Raw genomic sequence first — 19445 nt, forward strand, 5'->3', positions numbered from 1 at the left:
GACACTGGAAAATGTTTATGATCTAGTCAATCAAAAGGACCAATAATACTGCACAAGACTTTTATACACCTAACATACAGCTGGAAAGAAAAAAATCTGGAAGAATGTATCCCCACCCTTAACAGTGGTTGTCTCTGGGGAGGGGGTGTATTTCTAATGACTTTTCTTATTCTATGAATTGCTTTCTTAAAGCACCACACTGGAACATTAAACTATTTCCGAAGTGCATTCCTTAACTATGGATCATACCTAGACTCTTAGTTAGCAGAGTTTGTGAATAATTTATGATTTATCTTTTTAAAAAGAGCAGATTCTGATTTATCCCCCCCAGGGACTTTACTGCTCCCTTGTGGTCTATACACTATCTAAAACAGGAGAGAAAAGGGTGGGTAGACGATGTAGTTGGAGGCTGGGTCTAACCCTGGATCCTTCCTGGGCGTATGCCCTGCAATAAGGATGGGCATGATCCTTCTGCTTGGATCCCCGCTCCTCCTAATCACCCTTAGGCCTTGGCCTGGATACCACTCCTCCCAGAACTCTTCCTTGATCCCTGCACATCTATGTCAGGTGTTTCTGTGTGTCACTACAATATCCTGTACACGCACATCAAAGCATTCATGGCACAAATATTTTCCACTTACTTAGCTGTAATCCCTTCTGGAATAGAAGCTTCATGGAAGCAAAAACTCCTATCTTTTTTTTTTTTTAATATCCCTAATCCCCAAGCTCTAACACACCTGAGTCAAAGCAGATGTTCAGTAACCATTTGTCAAGTGGAGAAACACATCCATCTTGTCTAAGAGACTGGAAAAACAGATGGAGGGGCACTGTGTTAAAGTTTCTCCCAAGAGCTTCTACAGAAGCCGTACTGGGTGAAAGGGGCATGAGGAGGCAGGCATAGCTCAGGAGGCTAAGGGTTCAGATCATACGCAGCCACAATAGGCTGAAAATCAGGCTGGGATTAGAAATAGATGCAGGGTGAACCAAAGGGTAGATAGAAAAGATGATTGAGAGATGGCCAAATTAGGAGACACAATCAGATACAAAGATAAATTAGTAGCTAAGAAAACTGGGCAGAGACCTCCCTGGAGATCCAGTGGTTAAGAATCTGCCTTCCAATGCAGGGAACGTGGGTTTGATCCCTGGTCGGAGAACTAAGATCCCACATTCTGAAGGGCAACTAAGACAAGGTGTGGCGACCAGAGAAAGCCCTTGCACAGCAACGAAGACCCAGGACAGCCAAACTTGTTAAAAATGATTTTAAAAGCTAAGAGGTTTAAAAAGAAAGAAAGAAAGAAAGAAAACTGGGAGTCACTTTCCATTTTCATAAATAATCCACATAATCCTTTATGGCAGAGGGGACATTTCACCATCTAAGATTACAGCCACATAACATGAGATTTAACTTTTAATAAAATTAAACATTATAGCCCATCAAAGCTCTTGGGATTCAGTCTCTTAATGTTGCAAACAAGTATTTTAACAACACAGTGACTGTTTTTATCACTGTATCTCTACCCCGGTAGTACAGACAAGCAGAAAATCATATCTGACACATGGATTTCCAACCTCTGTGATCAGAGTACTGCCCTTTACTCATCTCAAAAAGGTGCTCTGGGCTGGAGAACCCACCAAATATGGGGGTTCGTGTGGTAGGCAGTCTCTTCTGACTCAGAGCTGGTCAAGGAGGCAGAAAGAACAAATGCCCTTCTCACTCCTCCCCCAAGAGAGCAGTCAGCTCACACTCACAAATGACAACGGTGTTTGTGAATAAACATCTCTGAATCCAACCCCACCTCCGAGGAGAGCCTCAGAATAGAAGAGAACCGCCCACCTCCATGCCCTGCCCACGCGCTACAGCAAAGCTTGGGTGTTCCAGTTTAGGGAAACAAACAATTGTTTGAAAGGATAACCAGGAGTGAATCATTATTTCTAGCTTATTAATACCAAGAGCTGCTTCTGATAACACAATGGACTAGAGAAGGAGAGAAAGCTTCTTCTCAATGATTCCTCAATGATTAGAGTAGATAAGAAAAGTATAAACAGAACACTTCTCTCAATATTCTTCCAAGCTGCAGAAACAGGCCAAGATTAAGTCTAGATATATAAATACGTCCTGCTGGAAGAAATTCCTTAATCCAAAATACACCTGTTGAAGATAGAAAATGGTGGCTTTATTCTTAGTAAAAATATATTAATGGACCCTTAAGAGCACACAGCAAGCACATGACTTTTTTTTTTTTTAATTACTGGTGATCTAGGGACTTAAGTGAAAGTGAAGTCGCTCAGTTGTGTCTGACTTTTTGCAACCCCGTGGACTGTAACCTACCAGGCTCCTCTGCCCATGGGATTCTCCAGGCAAGAACACTGGAGTGGGTTGCCATTTCCTTCTCCAATGCATTAAAGTGAAAAGTGAAAGTGAAGTCGCTCAGTCGTGTCCGACTCTTCTCGACCCCGTGGACTGCAGCCTACCAGGCTCCTCCATCCATGGGATTTTCCAGGCAAGAGTACTGGAGTGGGGTGCCATCGCCTTCTCCGATCAAATTCTCCTAGGTGAGAGGAATTTGTTAAACATTACTGGCTTTCCATTGAGAGGGCTGCAGAGCCTTAGGAGCAAACAGCCTATGTCCCAGGATAATGAAGGGACAGATGGGGAACATAAATACCGTGGGAATACCAGAAGGGGAAGAAAGAAGGAGAAGAAATACTCGAAGTAATGATTCGCGAGGATTTTCCAAAATTAACAACAGAAGAATCTCAGAAACTATCAAGCAGGGATAAATACCCGAATCTACACATCCAGGCATATTACACTCAAATGGCAGAAAATCAAAGAAAAAGAAAATCTGGAAAGGAGTCAGAGAAAAAAATACCTCACCTAAAGAGGGACAAGGATAACAATTATCCTGGACTTCTCATAAGAAACCAAGCAAACAAGAAGAGAATGGAGTGAAATATTTAAGGTGATGGGTTCAAAAAAAAAACAGTCAAAATTATCCTTCAAGAATGAAAGAAAAATAGACTCTCAGAGACTTCCCTAATGGCCCCGTGGTTAAGAATCTGCCTTCCAGTGCAGGGGACGCAGGCTCAATCCCTGATCCGGGAACTAAGATCCCGTATCCCACAACAAAGACTCAACACAGCCAAATAAGTAAATATACATTAAAAATAAATAGGACAGCAATAAATATTGAAACAGAAAAGGCTCTTTCAAACAAACAGAAGTTGAGGGAATTTGTTGCCAGTAGATCTGCCTTGAAAAAATGTTAAAAGTTCTTTAGAGACAAAAAGAATTATGAAGGTCAGAAACTCAGATCTACATAAAGTTAGGAAGAACCTTTAGAAAAGAAATAAAAGTAAAATCGTTTATGTTTCTTATTTTTTACTGATGTGATAGATAATTGTTGGTTCAAAATAAAAATAGGAACTATTACAGCTTATGGATAAGTGACATGAATATCACTGAGTTATAAGGGATGGGAGGGAGTAACACATTATTTAATAAAGAACTTGCACTACCTGTGAATCACTATAGTGTTATTTGAAAGTGGACTTCATTTAGTTGTAAATGTATGTTAACAAATGTTAGGCCAACGATTGAAAAAAATTTTTAATAAGTATAATTTACAAGCTAAGAGAAAAGAGAAAATTGATTCATATAAACACTCAAAACTAGACAAGGCAGGAAAGAAGGTTTTTAAAAGAATTAAAGCCAAATGTAGCAAGCAGAAAACAGTAAAAAGTATGGCAGATGTTAATCCAAATATATCAATAATCACTTTAAATATGAATTGTCTAAATATAGGGCTTACCTGGTGGCTTAGAGAGTAAAACGTCTGCCTGCAAAGTGGGAGACCCGGGTTTGATCCCTGGGTGGGGAAGATCCCCTGGAGAAGGAAATGGCAACCCACTCCAGTATTCTTGCCTGGAAACTCCCAGTTAAAAGACAGGGGCTGACAAAGTGGATTAAAAAAAATCAAGATTCAACTATATGTTGTCTACTATAGGAAATGAACTTTATTATGAAGACAGATAAAAGTAAGGGAATAGAGAGAGGTATGTCTTGTTAATAATAAAACAAAGATGGAGTAGCTATATTAATTTCCGACAAAGCCAACTTCAGAATAAGGAAAATTACTAGAGATAAATATGGGCATTAATGATTGATTGGATCAATTCTCCAAGAAGATATAACAATCCTAAATAGATGGGGTAAAATGGAAACAGTGGCAGATTTTATTTTCTTGGGCTCTAAAATCACTGTTGATGGTGACTGCAGCCATGAAATTAAAACACGCTTGCTCCTTGCAAGAAAAGTTATGACAAGCTTAGATAGTGTATTAAAAAGCAGAGACATCACTTTGCCAACAAAGTTCTGTCTAGCCAAAGCTATTGTTTTTCCAGTAGTCATGTACTGACGTGACAGTTGGACCATAAGGAAAGCTGAGCACCGAAGAATTGGTGCTTTCGAACTGTAGCGCTGGGGAAGACTCTTGAGAGTCCCTTGGACAGCAAGATCCAACCAGTCAAGCCTAAAGGAAATCAGTCCTGAATATTCATTGGAAGAACTGATGCTAAAGCTGAAGCTCCAGTACTTAGGCTAACTGATGCGAAGAGCCGATTCACTGGAGAAGAACATGATGCTGGGAAAGACAGAGCAGGAGGAGAAGGAGGCAACAGATTACGAGATGGAATCACTGATTCAGTGGACATGAGTTTGAGCAAACTCTGGGATATAGTAGAGGACAGGGAAGCCTGGCCTGCTGCAGACCATGAGGTCGCAAGAGTCAGACACAACTTAGGGACTGAACAACAGCAATGTGTATAGATCTGACAACACAGCAGCAAAATACACGAGGTAAAAGGACAGAACAAGGAGAAAGAAATAGACAAAGCCGCTCTTACAGTTGGAGACTTCAGCACCCCTCTGTCAGTAATCAACAGACGCAGCAGGCAGAAAATCAGTAAGGACAGAGTTGAGGTGAACAGCACCATCAATCAATCAACTGGATTTAATTGACATTTATAAAAGACTTCATCCAACAGCAGCAGACTACACATTCTTCTCAAGCTCACATGGAATAGTCACCAGGAGAGACCACATCCCTGGTCATAAATAACACATTTGTAAACTAGAAATAATGCGAAGTATGTCCTCAGACTAACATGGAATTAAACTAAAAATCAATAACAGAGAGATAACTGGAGAATGGCAAAATATTTATTTGGAGATTAAAGAAATATTTCCAAATAACACCTAGGTAAACAAGGAGTCTTAAGAGAGATTTTGATGAATTTTGAAATATTTTGAAGGAAGAAAAATGAAAATACAACTTAGCAATATTTGTGGGATGTAGTGAAAGCAGTGCTCAGAGGGAAATTTCAAACAGTACAGCCACTTGGGAAACAATTTGTCAGTTAAAAAAATAAAATAAAAAACTAAGCATACAGCTACCACGGGATCTAGCAATTGAACTCCTGGGAGTTGTACTCCCACATAAATGAAGTTGTTTCCCCACAAAAACCTGTGCTTGAATGTTTATAGCCGCTGAATTCATGAGAGCTACAAACTAGAAATAACTCAGTTGTACTTCAACGGGTAGAATGATGAAGCTATGGTACATCCACACACCAGGGAACACTACTCAGCAATAAAAAGGAACAAACTCTTGCTATGTGCAACCACCTGGATAAATCTCCAGAGACTTACACTGAGTGAAAACAGCTAGTCTCAAACAGCTTTATACTGTATCATTCTGTTTATATGACATTCTTGAAATGACAAAAATTTCAAGAATTTGAAAGAATTTCAAGAATCTTGGGCTTCCCTGGTGGTGCAGAGGTTAAAGTGTCTGCCCACAATGCGGGAGACCTGGGTTCGATCCCTGGGTCGGGAAGATCCCCTGGAGAAGGACATGGCAACCCCATTCCAGTATTCCTGCCTGGAGAATCCCATGGATGGAGGAGCCTGGTGGGCTATATATAGACCATGGGGTCACAGAGAGTCGGACATGACTGAGCGACTTCATTTGAAATGACAAAATTATGGAAACGGAGAACAGATGAGTAGTTGTTAGGGGCTAACGGGGAGGCGATGATGGGAGGGGAGTGGGTGTGGCCAGAAAAGGCTTTGTGAGGGATGGAAGTGTTCTGTCTCCACTGTTATCAGTGTCAATATCCAGGTTCTGATAATTGTACAAAAATTGTGGAGGATGGTGCTATTGAGGTGAAGAGTACAGGGTTAAGGGTTCTCTGTATTATTTTGTACAAGTGCATATAACTATCTCAAAATAAGAAGTTCAAGAAAAGAAAATGATAGGGGTATAAGTTACATGGATAGATGCAGTGGTCAATACTCATTGATTTGTATCCTTAAGAACTGTGCATTTCACTGGAGGTAAATTTAATCTCAAGTTTAAAGAAATGATGTAGCCTCTTAGTTACCTTTGAATGTGAATGAGAAGTTGCTCAGTCGTGTCTGACTCTTTGCGACCCCATGGACTGTATAGCCTGCCAGGCTCCTCAGTCCATGGGATTTTCCAGGCAAGAATACTGGAGTGGGATGCCACTTCCTTCTCCAGGGGATCTTCCCGACCCACGGATCGAACCTGGGTCTCCCACATTGTAGGCAGATGCTTTACCGTCTGAGCTACCAGGGAAACCAGCTACATTTACTACTTTTCAATAATCTGCCTGCCAATGCAAGGGACATGGATCTTTCCAGACCATGCCATGCAGTGACTAGGTCTGTGTGCCACAACTATTGAGACTGTGCTCTAGAGCCCGCAAGCCACAGCTACTGAGCCTGCGCGCTGCAGCTTCTGAAGTCCACACGTCCGAGAGCCCATGCTCTGCAACAAGAGAAGTAACCACAGTGAGAAGTTCCCCCAGTGAGAAGTCCTCACACTGCACTAGACAGTAGCCCCCACTGCCACAACTAGAGAAAGCCCGAGAGCAGCAGCAAAGACCCAGAACAGACAATAAAGAATAAGAAGTTTTAAAAAAAATTCTTTAAAAAGGAACAGGGCAAAAGAGTACTCACAATGAAGAATTTGAGGTGCAACTTACTAAGCACCATAATTTCTGATAAACACTTCTGCATGTTCCTTAGACTTATCTTCTGTCAACCTAACTTGAACAAAGTTCAATTGACATTGTGTTGAATTGTTTCTACTTTCTAATCATGAGAAATCTGTATGCAGGTCAGGAAGCAACAGTTAAAACTGGACATGGAACAACAGACTGGTTCCAAATAGGAAAAGGAGTATGTCAAGGCTATATATTGTCACCCTGCTTATTTAACTTATATGCAGAGTACATCACGAGAAACGCTGGACTGGAAGAAGCATAAGCTGGAATCAAGATTGCCGGGAGAAATATCAGTCACCTCAGATATGCAGATGACACCACCCTTATGGCAGAAAGTGAAGAGAAACTAAAAAGCCTCTTGATGAAAGTGAAAGAGGAGAGTGAAAAAGTTGGCTTAAAGTTCAACATTTAGAAAACGAAGATCATGGCATCCGGTCCCATCACTTCATGGCAAATAGATGGGGAAACAGTGGAAACAATGTCAGACTTTATTTTTGGGGGCTCCAAAATCACTGCAGATGGTGACTGCAGCCATGAAATTAAAAGACCCTCACTCCTTGGAAGAAAAGTTATGACCAACCTAGACAGCATATTCAAAAGCAGAGACATTACTTTGCCGACTAAGGTCCGTCTAGTCAAGGCTATGGTTTTTCCAGTGATCACGTATGGATGTGAGAGTTGGACTGTGAAGAAGGCTGAGCGCCAAAGAACTGATGCTTTTGAACCGTGGTGTTGGAGAAGACTCTTGAGAGTCCCTTGGACTGCAAGGAGATCCAACCAGTCCATTCTGAAGGAGATCAGCCCTGGGATTTCTTTGGAAGGAATGATGCTAAAGCTGAAACTCCAGTACTTTGGCCACCTCGTGAGAAGAGTTGACTCATTGGAAAAGACTTTGATGCTGGGAGGGATTGGGGGCAGGAGGAGAAGTGGACGATAGAGAATGAGATGGCTGGATGGCATCGCGGACTCGATGGACGTGAGTCTGAGTGAACTCCAGGAGTTGGTGATGGACAGGGAGGCCGGGTGTGCTGCAATTCATGGGGTCGCAAAGAGTCGGACACGACTGAGCAACTGAACTGAACTGAACTGAATCATGCATATACTCTTGGCACCAGTTTGAGTAACACTGTTGGGAATATATCCAGGAAGAGTCCTCAATATCTTGAGTAACCATCCCTTTATGCCACTTGTATTAGTAGATGTATTTTTGCAACAGTTACAATGGTTATTAGGAGGTGGAATCTTTCATAAATCATTTAATATCAGGAAACAAGCTGCATTCTATGATACATAGTTGTATTCAATGCACCACAGAGGTTTCATTTGTGATTAAGGGTGACATTTATAAATTATGAAATCCTAAAACTATTTTTAATAAGCAAGATTAGAAAGCTAAAGATGTTGGCTGAAAAAAGAAAAGTCAACAGTGAACAGCGTTAGTCTATCTTTGACTCTTTGTGACCCCATAAAAAACGTGATTTATTGTGTTGTTTTGTTTTCATAAGTGTCCATTCCTTAGTCAGTGGAGGGCTTCCCTGGTGGCTTACATGGTAAAGAACCTGCCTGCAGTAGAGCAGACCCAGGTTCAGTCCCTTGGTTGGGAAGATCCCCTGGAGAAGGGAATGTCTATCCACTCCAATATTCTTGCCTGGAGAATCCCATGGACAGAGAAGCCTGGCAGGCAATACAGTCCATGGGGTTGCCGACACGACTGAGTGACTAACACTTTAGTCAATGAAAGCTTCTTTTTATTATTTAACTAGTAATTCGAATTTCAGTATTTCTTGAAGCTTAATACTTTACAGATTCTTTGGTTAAAAGTTGATGTTGTGGAATCCAGAGTCGCAAAACACACCTCGGAAGACACTCGAGACAGTGGAGTACAGTTTATTATGCCAGTGGGGGCAAGGGAAATCAGTTCCCAACAAGGACCCTGATGTTTCTGAGAGGCCCAGTTTTATACCCCCCACTCCGTGACTGGTTACATGGTAGCAACCTCTTTGTTGTATATGTTTGAGTTTTACAACAAGTAGGTGCTAGGAGAACAAACAATTAAGGTTAAAGGTGGGGAACAATGATTATATGTCAAGGGGTGATATCTCCATGGTTAATCTAACAGTGGCAGCGTGACCTCAAGTACAATCTCCGTTGTCATCCATTGGGAGGGAATTCTCCAGGAGACCTGGTTTTCATCAGCAACGGCTTCCTCACTCTGGGGAAGGGTTTAGGCCCAGCTCACATCGTCTTTAAGATGGATAACAGGCTTCAAGATGGAGTCTCCCCTGCTTTCCTCACACTGGCCCCAACAATGAGACCTCCATGTAATTATAGTAAAATTTGCATGTGCTTACATGCTCAGTCGTGTCAGACTCTTTGCTACCCCATCGACTGTAGCCTGCCAGGCTCCTCTGTTCACGGGGATTCTCCAGGCAAGAATACTGGAGTGGGTTGAAAAACAATTTTTATAATCCTGCAGAGAGAATATCCTTTAATCTCAACATTAGTATATTTCCCAGAAGTAACTGGGAATATTAAAATCATAGAATATTAAAACTAGAAGGTCCAGAGAGAAAGTTTTATTCAACAATCTCAATATATACAGAAAACCAAGACTTGGAGAGATGAAGTCACTTGCCCACAGCCACAAACTGTCCGTTTATGTATGCTCAGTAAATGTTTGTTTAGCGCCCTCTGCTGGAAAGCCTTGTTAAAGTGGGGACACTGCAGAGAAATAAGTGAAGTCGCTCAGTCGAGTCCCACTTTTTGCGACCCTATGGACTGTAGCCTGCCAGGTTCCTCCGTCCATGAGATTTTCCAGGCAAGAATACTGGAGTGGGTTGCCATTTTCTTCTCCAGGGGATCTTCCTAACCCAGGGATCGAACTCAGGTCTTCTACATTGCAGGCAGACTCTTTACCCTCTGAGCCAGGAATGAGGGACAAAAAAACCTCCTGGCTTTAGTAGTTTATATTCTAGTGGCAAGAGAGAGACAAATAAACAGGTAAAGTATATAAACCATCAGACAGACGTATGTGCTAAGAAGGAAAATAAAGCAGCAAAGGAAAGTGTTACAGAGGGAGCTGTAAATATAATGAAAGGTGGTCTGAGAAGGCCTGAAGGATCAAATGACACTTGAGCAGATATAAAGGAGGGGAGAGGGTAGGGTCACGTGGGTGGAGGATGAGGAACTTTCTTGGCAGAGGCACCAGCCAGTGCAGCACTCTGGGGAGACTCACGCTGGGCCCGTCCAGGAAGAGTATGGTAGCCACAGTGCCTGGAGAGGTACCACTGAGCTGAGGGACCACGAAGAGCCTCGCAGGCCTTAATGAGGATTCAGCCTTTGCTCTGTAAGAAATGGGGAGCTATTGGAGGGTTCTGAGCAGCGGAGTGAACGAATCACTTTGGTTCATGTGGCAAATAGGCAGTTCAGTTCAGTCGCTCAGTGTGTCCCAACTCTTTGCGACCCCACGGACGGCAGCACGCCAGGCCTCCCTGTCCATCACCAACTCCGGGAGTTCATGTGGAGAACAGACAGTAGCAGGGCAAGAATTAACGCAGAATCCAGTCAGGAAGCTTTGCGTTAATCCAAGAGAGACTTCTGGAACCGGGGTGGTAGCTTGTGAGAAGGGGTCAAATTTTTGAAGGTAGAACCAAGAGAGTAAACTGCAGAGGTAGGACTAGAACCATGTTTCTGAAGCTTAAGTTTTCTTCCTTTAAAAAAAAAAAGTATTTATTTTTGGCTGTGCTGTGGTTCTCTTATTGCAGCTACCGGCCTCTAGGGCATGTAGCCTTCAGTAGCTGCAGTGCATGGGCTCAGTTACCCCGTGGCATGTAGGAGCTTTCTGGACCAGGGATCGAACCTGTCTCCTGCATTGGCAGGCGGATTCTTATCCACTGGACCACCAGGGAAGCCCCAGAGTGCCTTAAGTTTTCTTACTGATGCACCCTGTTACTGGATTTTTTTTTTTTACGTTGGAGAGTATCCCTAAGAAATAATTTGATTTCTGAGTCACAGTTAGGATTACAGTTGTAATTTTTAGTATGCAGTTGAGGCATAGCTGACAATCACTCTACCAAGAAAACTTTTGTCATTAGAATTGCCCACTTTGTCATGTTGACCCATTAGGACAAAGGGAACTTTAATTACTTGAGCTTTGGGAGTTGGTGCATTGATCTTAGATTTAAAATATTAGTTTGACATTGCACTACAGTTGTAAAAAAGGCAGGCAAGTGGGCTCATCATTAAGTTAAACATGCATTTGAAATGAACATCTGTCCACGTTCACTCATGGAGTAGATGACCTACCTAAGATTCTGTGAAAACATGGTTCATTAAAAGTGACATTTTCCAGATATCAAGCTTTATACACTATGCAGAAGTTGCATAGATGCCCAACACATTGCTTCATGTGTAATCATGATATTTACATCCAGCATAACTCAAGAAATTTCATCTAATGCATTAAACTCAAACACTCAGACTAGGCTCAGTGAGCAGTGCTAGAAGCATGGATACCGGAACCTGAATTTCACAAGGATTGCTAACAACCCTTCCTTCCCAGCCCACAAGTTCTTATCTGTGTTTTCATGAAATGTAAATATCTAATCAGTGTTTGTTTCACAAGTATTCTAAAGTTTATTAGGAAAAAAATGTTGACACATAAGATTAGAAAGAATGTTATAATGGAATGCTATTTTATCAGATTGAACAATTATTAACACTTTGCCGTGTATACTCTATGTATGGATGTATCCAGTTATATTGATTGGCCATTTATAAACATATTGTTTTATCCTAAAATATCTCAGACATACCTACAGAAAATAGGGATATTCTCCTACATAACCACAAGACTATTATACCTAAGAAAACAGATACTAGTTCTTTCACAGCATCCAATATACAACCTAAGTTTCCATACTGTCCCTGTATCTTTTTCTTCAAAAGGAAGCAAGGTTCATGGTTTATGTTGACTATAATCGTAGGCTCTTTTAATCTAGAACTGGATCCCTTTATTTTTTTCTATTATTGACTTGTTTTTAAGAGACCAGGTTACTTATATCTGGATTTGTCTGATTATTTCTTCATGATGACTTTTAACTTGTTTCTCTATCCCTTGTGCTTCCTACAAAAATGATAGGACCAAAGTCTTCATCAGATTCGAGTTGAATCTTTTTGACATCATTTCACAGGCAGTGCTGTCTATTTCATATCGTGTCACATTAGGAGGCAGATAATGTCAGGATGTCCCATTATTGGTGATGCAAAGTTTGAGTAGTATTTTCATTCCCTCATTGTAGATAAATTATGCAAAAATGTAATATATTTAAACTACTATAATCGTTTATTTTTCATGATTTCTGCAGGTCCTGAATTCAGAGCACAGTAGGGGCAGCTTGTCGCTATTCCTGGATGTCTGGGACTTCAGCAAGAACACTTTAAGGCTGGGGGCTGGAATAATTTGCTCACATGACTGGTAGTCAGTGGCAGTTAATGTGACCTCTCCATGTGGCCTGGGCTTTCTTGCAATATGGTGACAGGGTTCCAAAGACAAGCATCCCAAGGAAGAGACCAGATGGAATTCATATTCTCTTTAATAGCTAGCTTGGAAATCAGGCAGTGGCATTCCTCTCAATTTCAATGGCTGAAGCAGTTACAAATATATCTCCAGATTCAAAGAGAAGGAACAAAGCTCCTGCCTCCTGCTGGAAGAGTGTTGACATCACACTGAAAGGGTGGAGGATGGAATTCTCCCATCATCCATCCATTCTGGAAAATACAACCTGCCACAAGGAGTGACAGTCAGATCTCTTCATTTAAAGTTACATTTCCCCTTTGTAACTAGAAAGTAGGATAGACATAAGATCCACATCCAGACATTCAAACTGGATGAGGCCAATTTGAGGGGACACCCATACAGTTAAGAAATGTAAAAGGGGATAGAGTATTCTCAGGAGAGGTGAAAGGGGACAGGGGTCCTTAGGAGAGGTAAAACAAGACCGAGGTGGTGATCTAGCATGACCACTTTTAGCTAGCCCGTGTTACCTGGGAAAAATGTTTCAGTTTACAAATAACCTACTTTTCCAGCACACAGAACCTATAAAGGAACAGATTAAAAGATTTCATCACATAAAAATTTGTAAATGACAAAATTTACAAACAGCTCATGACCCTTAATAGCATCAAAACAAACAACCCAATCAACAAATGGGCAGAAGACCTAAATAGACATTTTTCCAGAGAAGACATACAGATAGCCAAGAGGCACATGAAAAGATGTTCAACATCGCTAATTATTAGCAAAATGCAAATCAAAACAACATTATCACCTTACACCAGCCAGAACGGCCATTATCAAAAATCCACAAACAATAAATACTGCAGAAGGTGTGGAGAGAAGGGAACCCACTTACAGTGTTGGTGGGAATGTAAATTGGTACAACCACTATGGAGAACAGTATGTATGTGCGTGCTAAGTTGCTTCAGTCGTGTCCAACTCTTTGCAACCCCATGTACTGTAGCCGGCCAGGCTCCTCTGTCCATGGGATTCTCCAGGCAAGAATATTGGAGTGGGTTGCAACTCCCTCCTCCAGGGGATCTTCCTGATCCAGGGACTGAACCTGCGTCTGTAAAGTCTCCTGCATTGGCAGGCGGGTTCTTTGCCACTAGTGCCCCCTGGGAAGCCTGGAGAACAGTATGGAGGCTCCTTAAAAAAACTTAAAATAGAGCTACCATATGATGCTGCAACCCCACTCCTGGACACATATCCAGAGAAAAACCTGATCTGAAAGGATTCATGCACCCCAATGTTCATTATTGCACTGTTTACAATAGTGAAGACATGCAAGCAACCTAAAGGTCCATGGATGGATGAATGGTAAAGAAGACATGCTACAAATGCACGATGGAATATTACTCAGCCATTAAAAAAGAATGAAATAATGTCACTTTCAGCAGCTGAATGGCCCTAGAGATTGTCACACTGAGTGAAGTTAGAGAAGGAGAAATATATGACATCCTTTATATGTAGAATCTAAAAGGGAATGATATAAATGAACTTACTTACAAAACAGAAAGAGACTCACAAACTTAGAGAATAAACTTATTGTTGCCGGGGGGGGGGGGGAGATAGTTAGGGAGTTTTGGATGGACATGTACACACTGCTGTATTTAAAATGGATAACCAATAAGGACCTACTGTATAGCACATGGGACTCTGCTCAATGTTATGTGGCAGCCTGGATGGGAGGGGAGTTTGGGGGAGAATGGATACCTGTATATGTATTGCTGAGTCCCTTTGCTGTTCATGTGAAACAATCACAACACTGTTCGGTAACTGATTATGTATGTATTAGTTGCTCAGTCATATCCGACTCTTTGCAACCCCATGGACTGTAGCCTGCCAGGATCCTCTGTCCATGGGATTCTCCGGGCAAAAATACAGGAGTGAGTAGCCATTCCCTTCTCCAGAGGATCTTCCCGACCCAGGGATCAAACCTGGGTCTCCCACATTGCAGATGGATTCTTTACCAACGGAGCCAACAAGGAAGCCTGTTAATTGGCTATATCCCAAAACAAAATAAAATGTTTTTTAAAAATGAGTATCTCAACAAAGAAGACAGACTGAGGTCCTCGGTCACTATGGTGAGCCCTTCTTCTACCTAGGCTGGTAGGACTAGAGGGTGGTAAACCAGGCGGCAGTCTCTGCGGAATTCAGCTGGAGACAGTCAGCTGAAATTTGTTCCCCTCCAGGCTTGAGACCTGCAGCATAAAGCTGTAAAGTTCCTGAGAGGGCCATGCTACAGGGGCACTGGACAGCACGGGTGCTTCTGGGCTGTGAGCTACTGATGCTACTGCAGAAGACGGGGGGCAAAGAAAGGGCAAGAAACGGGCCTGAGGGCAGAGGCCAGGACCACAAAGTCCTTTCAAAATTGGATTTTAAGAAAATGTTATTTTTAAAAGTAAGTAAGTAGAACAAGCCTGTCATTTTGCTTGAAAATGAAGTTCTAATCACTCAGTCATGTCCAACTCTTTGCAAACTCATGGACCGCAGCACGCCAGGCTTCCCTGTCCATCAGTGACTCCCAAACTTTATCTCATGTCCATCGAGTCGGTGATACCATCCAACCATCTCATCTTTTGTCATCCCCTTCTCCTCCTGCCTTCAATCTTTCCCAGCATCAGGGTCTTTTCCAATGAGTCAGTTCTTCGCATCAGGTGGCCAAAGTATTAGAGCTTCAGCTTCAGTATCAGTCCTTCCAATGAATATTCAGGACTGATTTCCTTTAGGATGGACTGGTTGGATCTCCTTGCAGTCCAAGGGACTCTCAAGAGTCTTCTCCAACACCACAGTTCAAAAACATCAATTCTTTGGTGCTCAGCTTTCTTTATAGTCCAACTCCCACATCCATACATGACTACTGGAAAAACCATAGCTTTGACTAGGTAAGTTTTATGACCAACCTAGACAGCATATTAAAAAGCAGAGACATTACTTTGCCAACAAAGGTCCATCTAGTCAAAATTAAACATACCTGCATTTAAATTAGGGAGAAAGAAAGAATAACAATAAATAAGCAGTGCCCATAAAGTATTCTGGGGTCATCATAGTGAATGTTAACCAGGCCACTTTTTTCTCGGCTGCAAGGATCAGCCTGCCAAGCAGATGGCACAGACAAACTGTGAGGATTAACTGGCCACCGGGCACCCATATTAAACATCATTTCTGGGTGTGTCTATGAGTGTGTTTCGAGATGAGATGAGCACTGGATCAGTGGACTCAATGAAACAGACTGCCCTCCCCATGCAGGTGGGCGTCTTCCCATCCATCCAGGAAGAACCTGAGTAGAACAAAAGGTGGAAGAAGGAGGGAAGAATGTGTTCCTTTATTTTCCTGCCTCACTGCTGAGCTGCAGCTTCTCATCTCACCTGTTCTGGCCTGGCTTCCCTGGTTCTCAGGCTGTCACACTCAGACTGAATCACATCACCGGCTCTCCTGGGCCTCCAACTAGCAGACAGCAGATCTGGGGGCCCCCAGCCTCCATGATCACATGAGCCAATTCCTCATGATAAATCTCCACTAGAGATAGATGGATAGAGAGAGAGATAGATACAGACACAGATATAGATCGCTCAGTTGGTAAAGAATCTGCCTACAATGCAGGAGACCCCGGTTCGATTCTGGGGTTGGGAAGATCTGCTGGAGAAGGGATAGGCTACCCACTCTAGTATTCTTGGGCTTCCCTTGTGGCTCATGTAGTAAAGAATCCAGCTGCAATGTGGGAGACCTGGGTTCGATCTCTGGGTTGAGAAGATCCCCTGCAGAAGGGAAAGGCTGCCCACTCCAGTGTTCTGGCCTGGAGAATTCCATGGACTGTATAGTCCATGGGATCAGAAAGAGTTGGACATGACTAAGTCATTTTCAATTCCCTTCACATAGACAGATAGATAGCCTGTTGATTCGGTTTCTCTAGAGAACACTAAGACACAGATTACACTAACAGTCTCCCCAAGTGTGGAAGTAAAACTCCATTAAATTCTTACAATCCAACCACCCATTTTCCGTGACCACTATCAATCTGCTTGCACATCGTATCATCTTTTTCATCTCAATATACTTTTATTGCAATTTCATTATAGGTCGATGTTTACAGACTGATTTACACTGAACGCATTTCAGGTAAGCTGTCCCTTAATCACATATGGGAAAGCAGAAAACCACATGGAAGAAAGTGAACAAGTGAAAGTCGCTCAGTCGTGTCCAACTCTGTGTGACCCCATCAACGACACAGTCCATGGAGTTCTCCAGACCAGGATACTGGAGTGGGCAGCCTTTCCCTTCTCCGGGGGATCTTCCCGACCCAGGGATCAATGTGCTGCTCTCATATCCAACTTCTGACTATAGCCTGAAATATCATCAATCTATAGGATGGAATATAGACACTAATGACCTTTAATTCCAAAGAGCCTGGCTTTCCTTCTTGATCTTCTCTTCTTGAACTTTGGCTTTTATCTGCATCCCTCTTACTGGGACTGGCGGCACTGTCACTGAACACGAAAACTAAATAGGAACATTTCTTAGTTCCACTGTATGCCTACAACAGAGGCTCACATGGTAGGTGATTAAGGACTTACTGTAAGGTAGCGGATTTTTAAATATACATGCTTTATTTTTAGAAGAAACAAAAAAAAGAATGAAGAAGCTAAAAAAATTATGTATTAAAAAATTACATGTAAGGAAACTATAGGAACAGCCTCTAAACCCTGTCAGCTGGTTCAAAAGCTCACAAGGACGTTATGTTATAACATATCGGGTAAGCCCTTTCCCTCGGACCTCTGATAGCCTCCGGCAGTGTCGTAAAATATTCAGTATCACATGAAACCTCTTGTCGACTTTCAAAGCTGTGAACTCCTTTATGTCAGCTTCCACTACAAAATAATGACCTGAAAGTAAAGATGTTAGTGCTAATTTTTATTAGGACAACTTTCAAGATGAGTCTTTAATATATTACATTATGACCATGAATGGCATTAATGATTTTGACTATCATCAATGAACCAAAGTGAGAACGGGTATTCTTGCTAAAAGAATTATTCTTTCAACTGAAGTTGCATAATGTTTACTGTAGCATTTCAGCAGTGCAGCCTTGCTTATTTTATCACTGGCTATCTGCTGGTATCTTTTGAACAATTCACTTTTCAAGAAGCAATATGGTAGTGGTTAAGAGAATGTAACCCAGAAACCCATGGCAGCTTTATCACTCAACTGACTGACCTGGGGCAAGGAACTGAAGTCCTCCTCATCTGTAAAATAGGAGTAATAATAATACACAACTCATAAGGATGCTGTGAGGACTGAAGTCCTCAGTACACTCTCTGCCACATAGTAAGTGTTACCAAAGCATCACCAGCTGTTATTACTATTCTAATTCTGAAAACACTGGGTATCATTCCGTAAGAGACTCCAACGCAGTATTTCTGAGACTCGGCACTACTACTGTTTTAGACTAGATAATTCTAGATAATTATCTAGACTAGATAGACTAGATATTCTAGACTAGATAATTCTTTCTTGTCGGAGCTGCCCTGTGCACTATAGGGTGCCCTATGGTGGTCTCTACTCTACTCGGGACCCTTGCTCTCTACTCACCAGGTGCCAGGAGCACCCCCAACCCCAGGCGTAACAATCAAAACTGTCTCCAGAGACGGCAGAATATTCTCTGGTGGGAAAACTGCCCCTGGTTGAGAACTACCTCTTTAGAGTTAGAATTTTCTGGAATTACTTTTGTTTCTCATGATTTAGTTACACTCCAAACAGCTGACATGTACACACATACACACACACACGTATATATATATATACTCATTTTACCTTTGGTTTCCTTCGTTTCTTCGTCAATAAATCTGTGATAGAGATTTCTGGCCACAGAACTCATAGACTTTTTTGGCTGATGTAGGATCTTATATTTACTAACAACTGCCTTGTTGATTTCTTTAATAACATCATTAATGTGACAATAGGTTAAGCGGGATTTCATGTACCTGTAAAAAAAGAAAATGATTAATTTTTTAAAAGAATCATCATACAAAATTGTTTTCTTTGAAGAAAAATATTTACATATGGTGACTTTATACAGTCAACTACTTTATACAAGCTACTAGCACTCTTTGGAAAAATATTTTATACCAACTTCCAAATAAACTAGATGTGTCTCAACCACTGAAAAATTAAGTAGAGGCTACAATGATTTAGTGCTTATCTCCCCTACTTATATCTGGATGCAGAAATCTCTATCCCTACTCCTTACAGAATTACTGTAACAATTTAACAATTTAAATTAACAATTGAATCTCAAATTCTGATTCCAATGGATTAATTCCAATATAACAGTTTATTTAAATATTTTAAAATGTTTGTAAGCAAGGGGAAGAAATATTTTAGTATTAATAAATTATATAACTCATACCACTTCAGTTTTCTGCAGAAACAGATCTGCTCAGAGAAATAAAGGGGGGAAAAAAAAGGAGGAGGAAGGGGAAATGACAAAGAAGACAACAGAGATGAAGAGCCGATGAAGAACTGGTGGTGGAGGGGCTGCAAAGGGATCAGAGGGCCCAGAAGTTAAGCTGCACAGCTGCCTGGCAGAGGAGAAGGATGGACAGCCTCACTTGTTTCATGCTCAAATGGCCTTAAGTACTGTCTGAAAGTGAATGTGAAAGTCACTCAGTCACTTTGTGACCCCATGGACTATAGACCACCAGGATACTCTGTCCATGGAATTCTCCAGGCAAGAATACTGGAGTGGATAGCCATTCCGTTCTCCGGGGCATCTTTCCAACCCAGGGATTGAACCCAG

General features: G+C 41.7%; 1 protein-coding gene across 3 annotated transcripts in view; it reads right to left on the reverse strand.

Annotated features, from left to right (window-relative positions):
- Nucleotides 1-16685: 16685 nt before the first annotated feature.
- The window catches only part of SKA1 (spindle and kinetochore associated complex subunit 1), a 30753-nt gene continuing 27993 nt past the window's right edge, over nucleotides 16686-19445 (reverse strand). For all 3 annotated transcript variants that reach the window (XM_040264468.1, XM_040264466.1, XM_040264467.1), the window contains 2 exons: nucleotides 18461-18630; nucleotides 16686-17532 (listed from right to left, as the gene is read on the reverse strand). In XM_040264468.1, the coding sequence (XP_040120402.1) occupies nucleotides 17384-17532; nucleotides 18461-18630 (319 nt within the window). In that variant the 3' untranslated portion in view covers nucleotides 16686-17383. The remainder of the gene's footprint in view (nucleotides 17533-18460; nucleotides 18631-19445) is intronic.

This window comes from Oryx dammah, unplaced genomic scaffold (genome assembly GCF_014754425.2).
Source record: "Oryx dammah isolate SB20612 unplaced genomic scaffold, SCBI_Odam_1.1 HiC_scaffold_22, whole genome shotgun sequence".
Taxonomy (NCBI): domain Eukaryota; kingdom Metazoa; phylum Chordata; class Mammalia; order Artiodactyla; family Bovidae; genus Oryx; species Oryx dammah.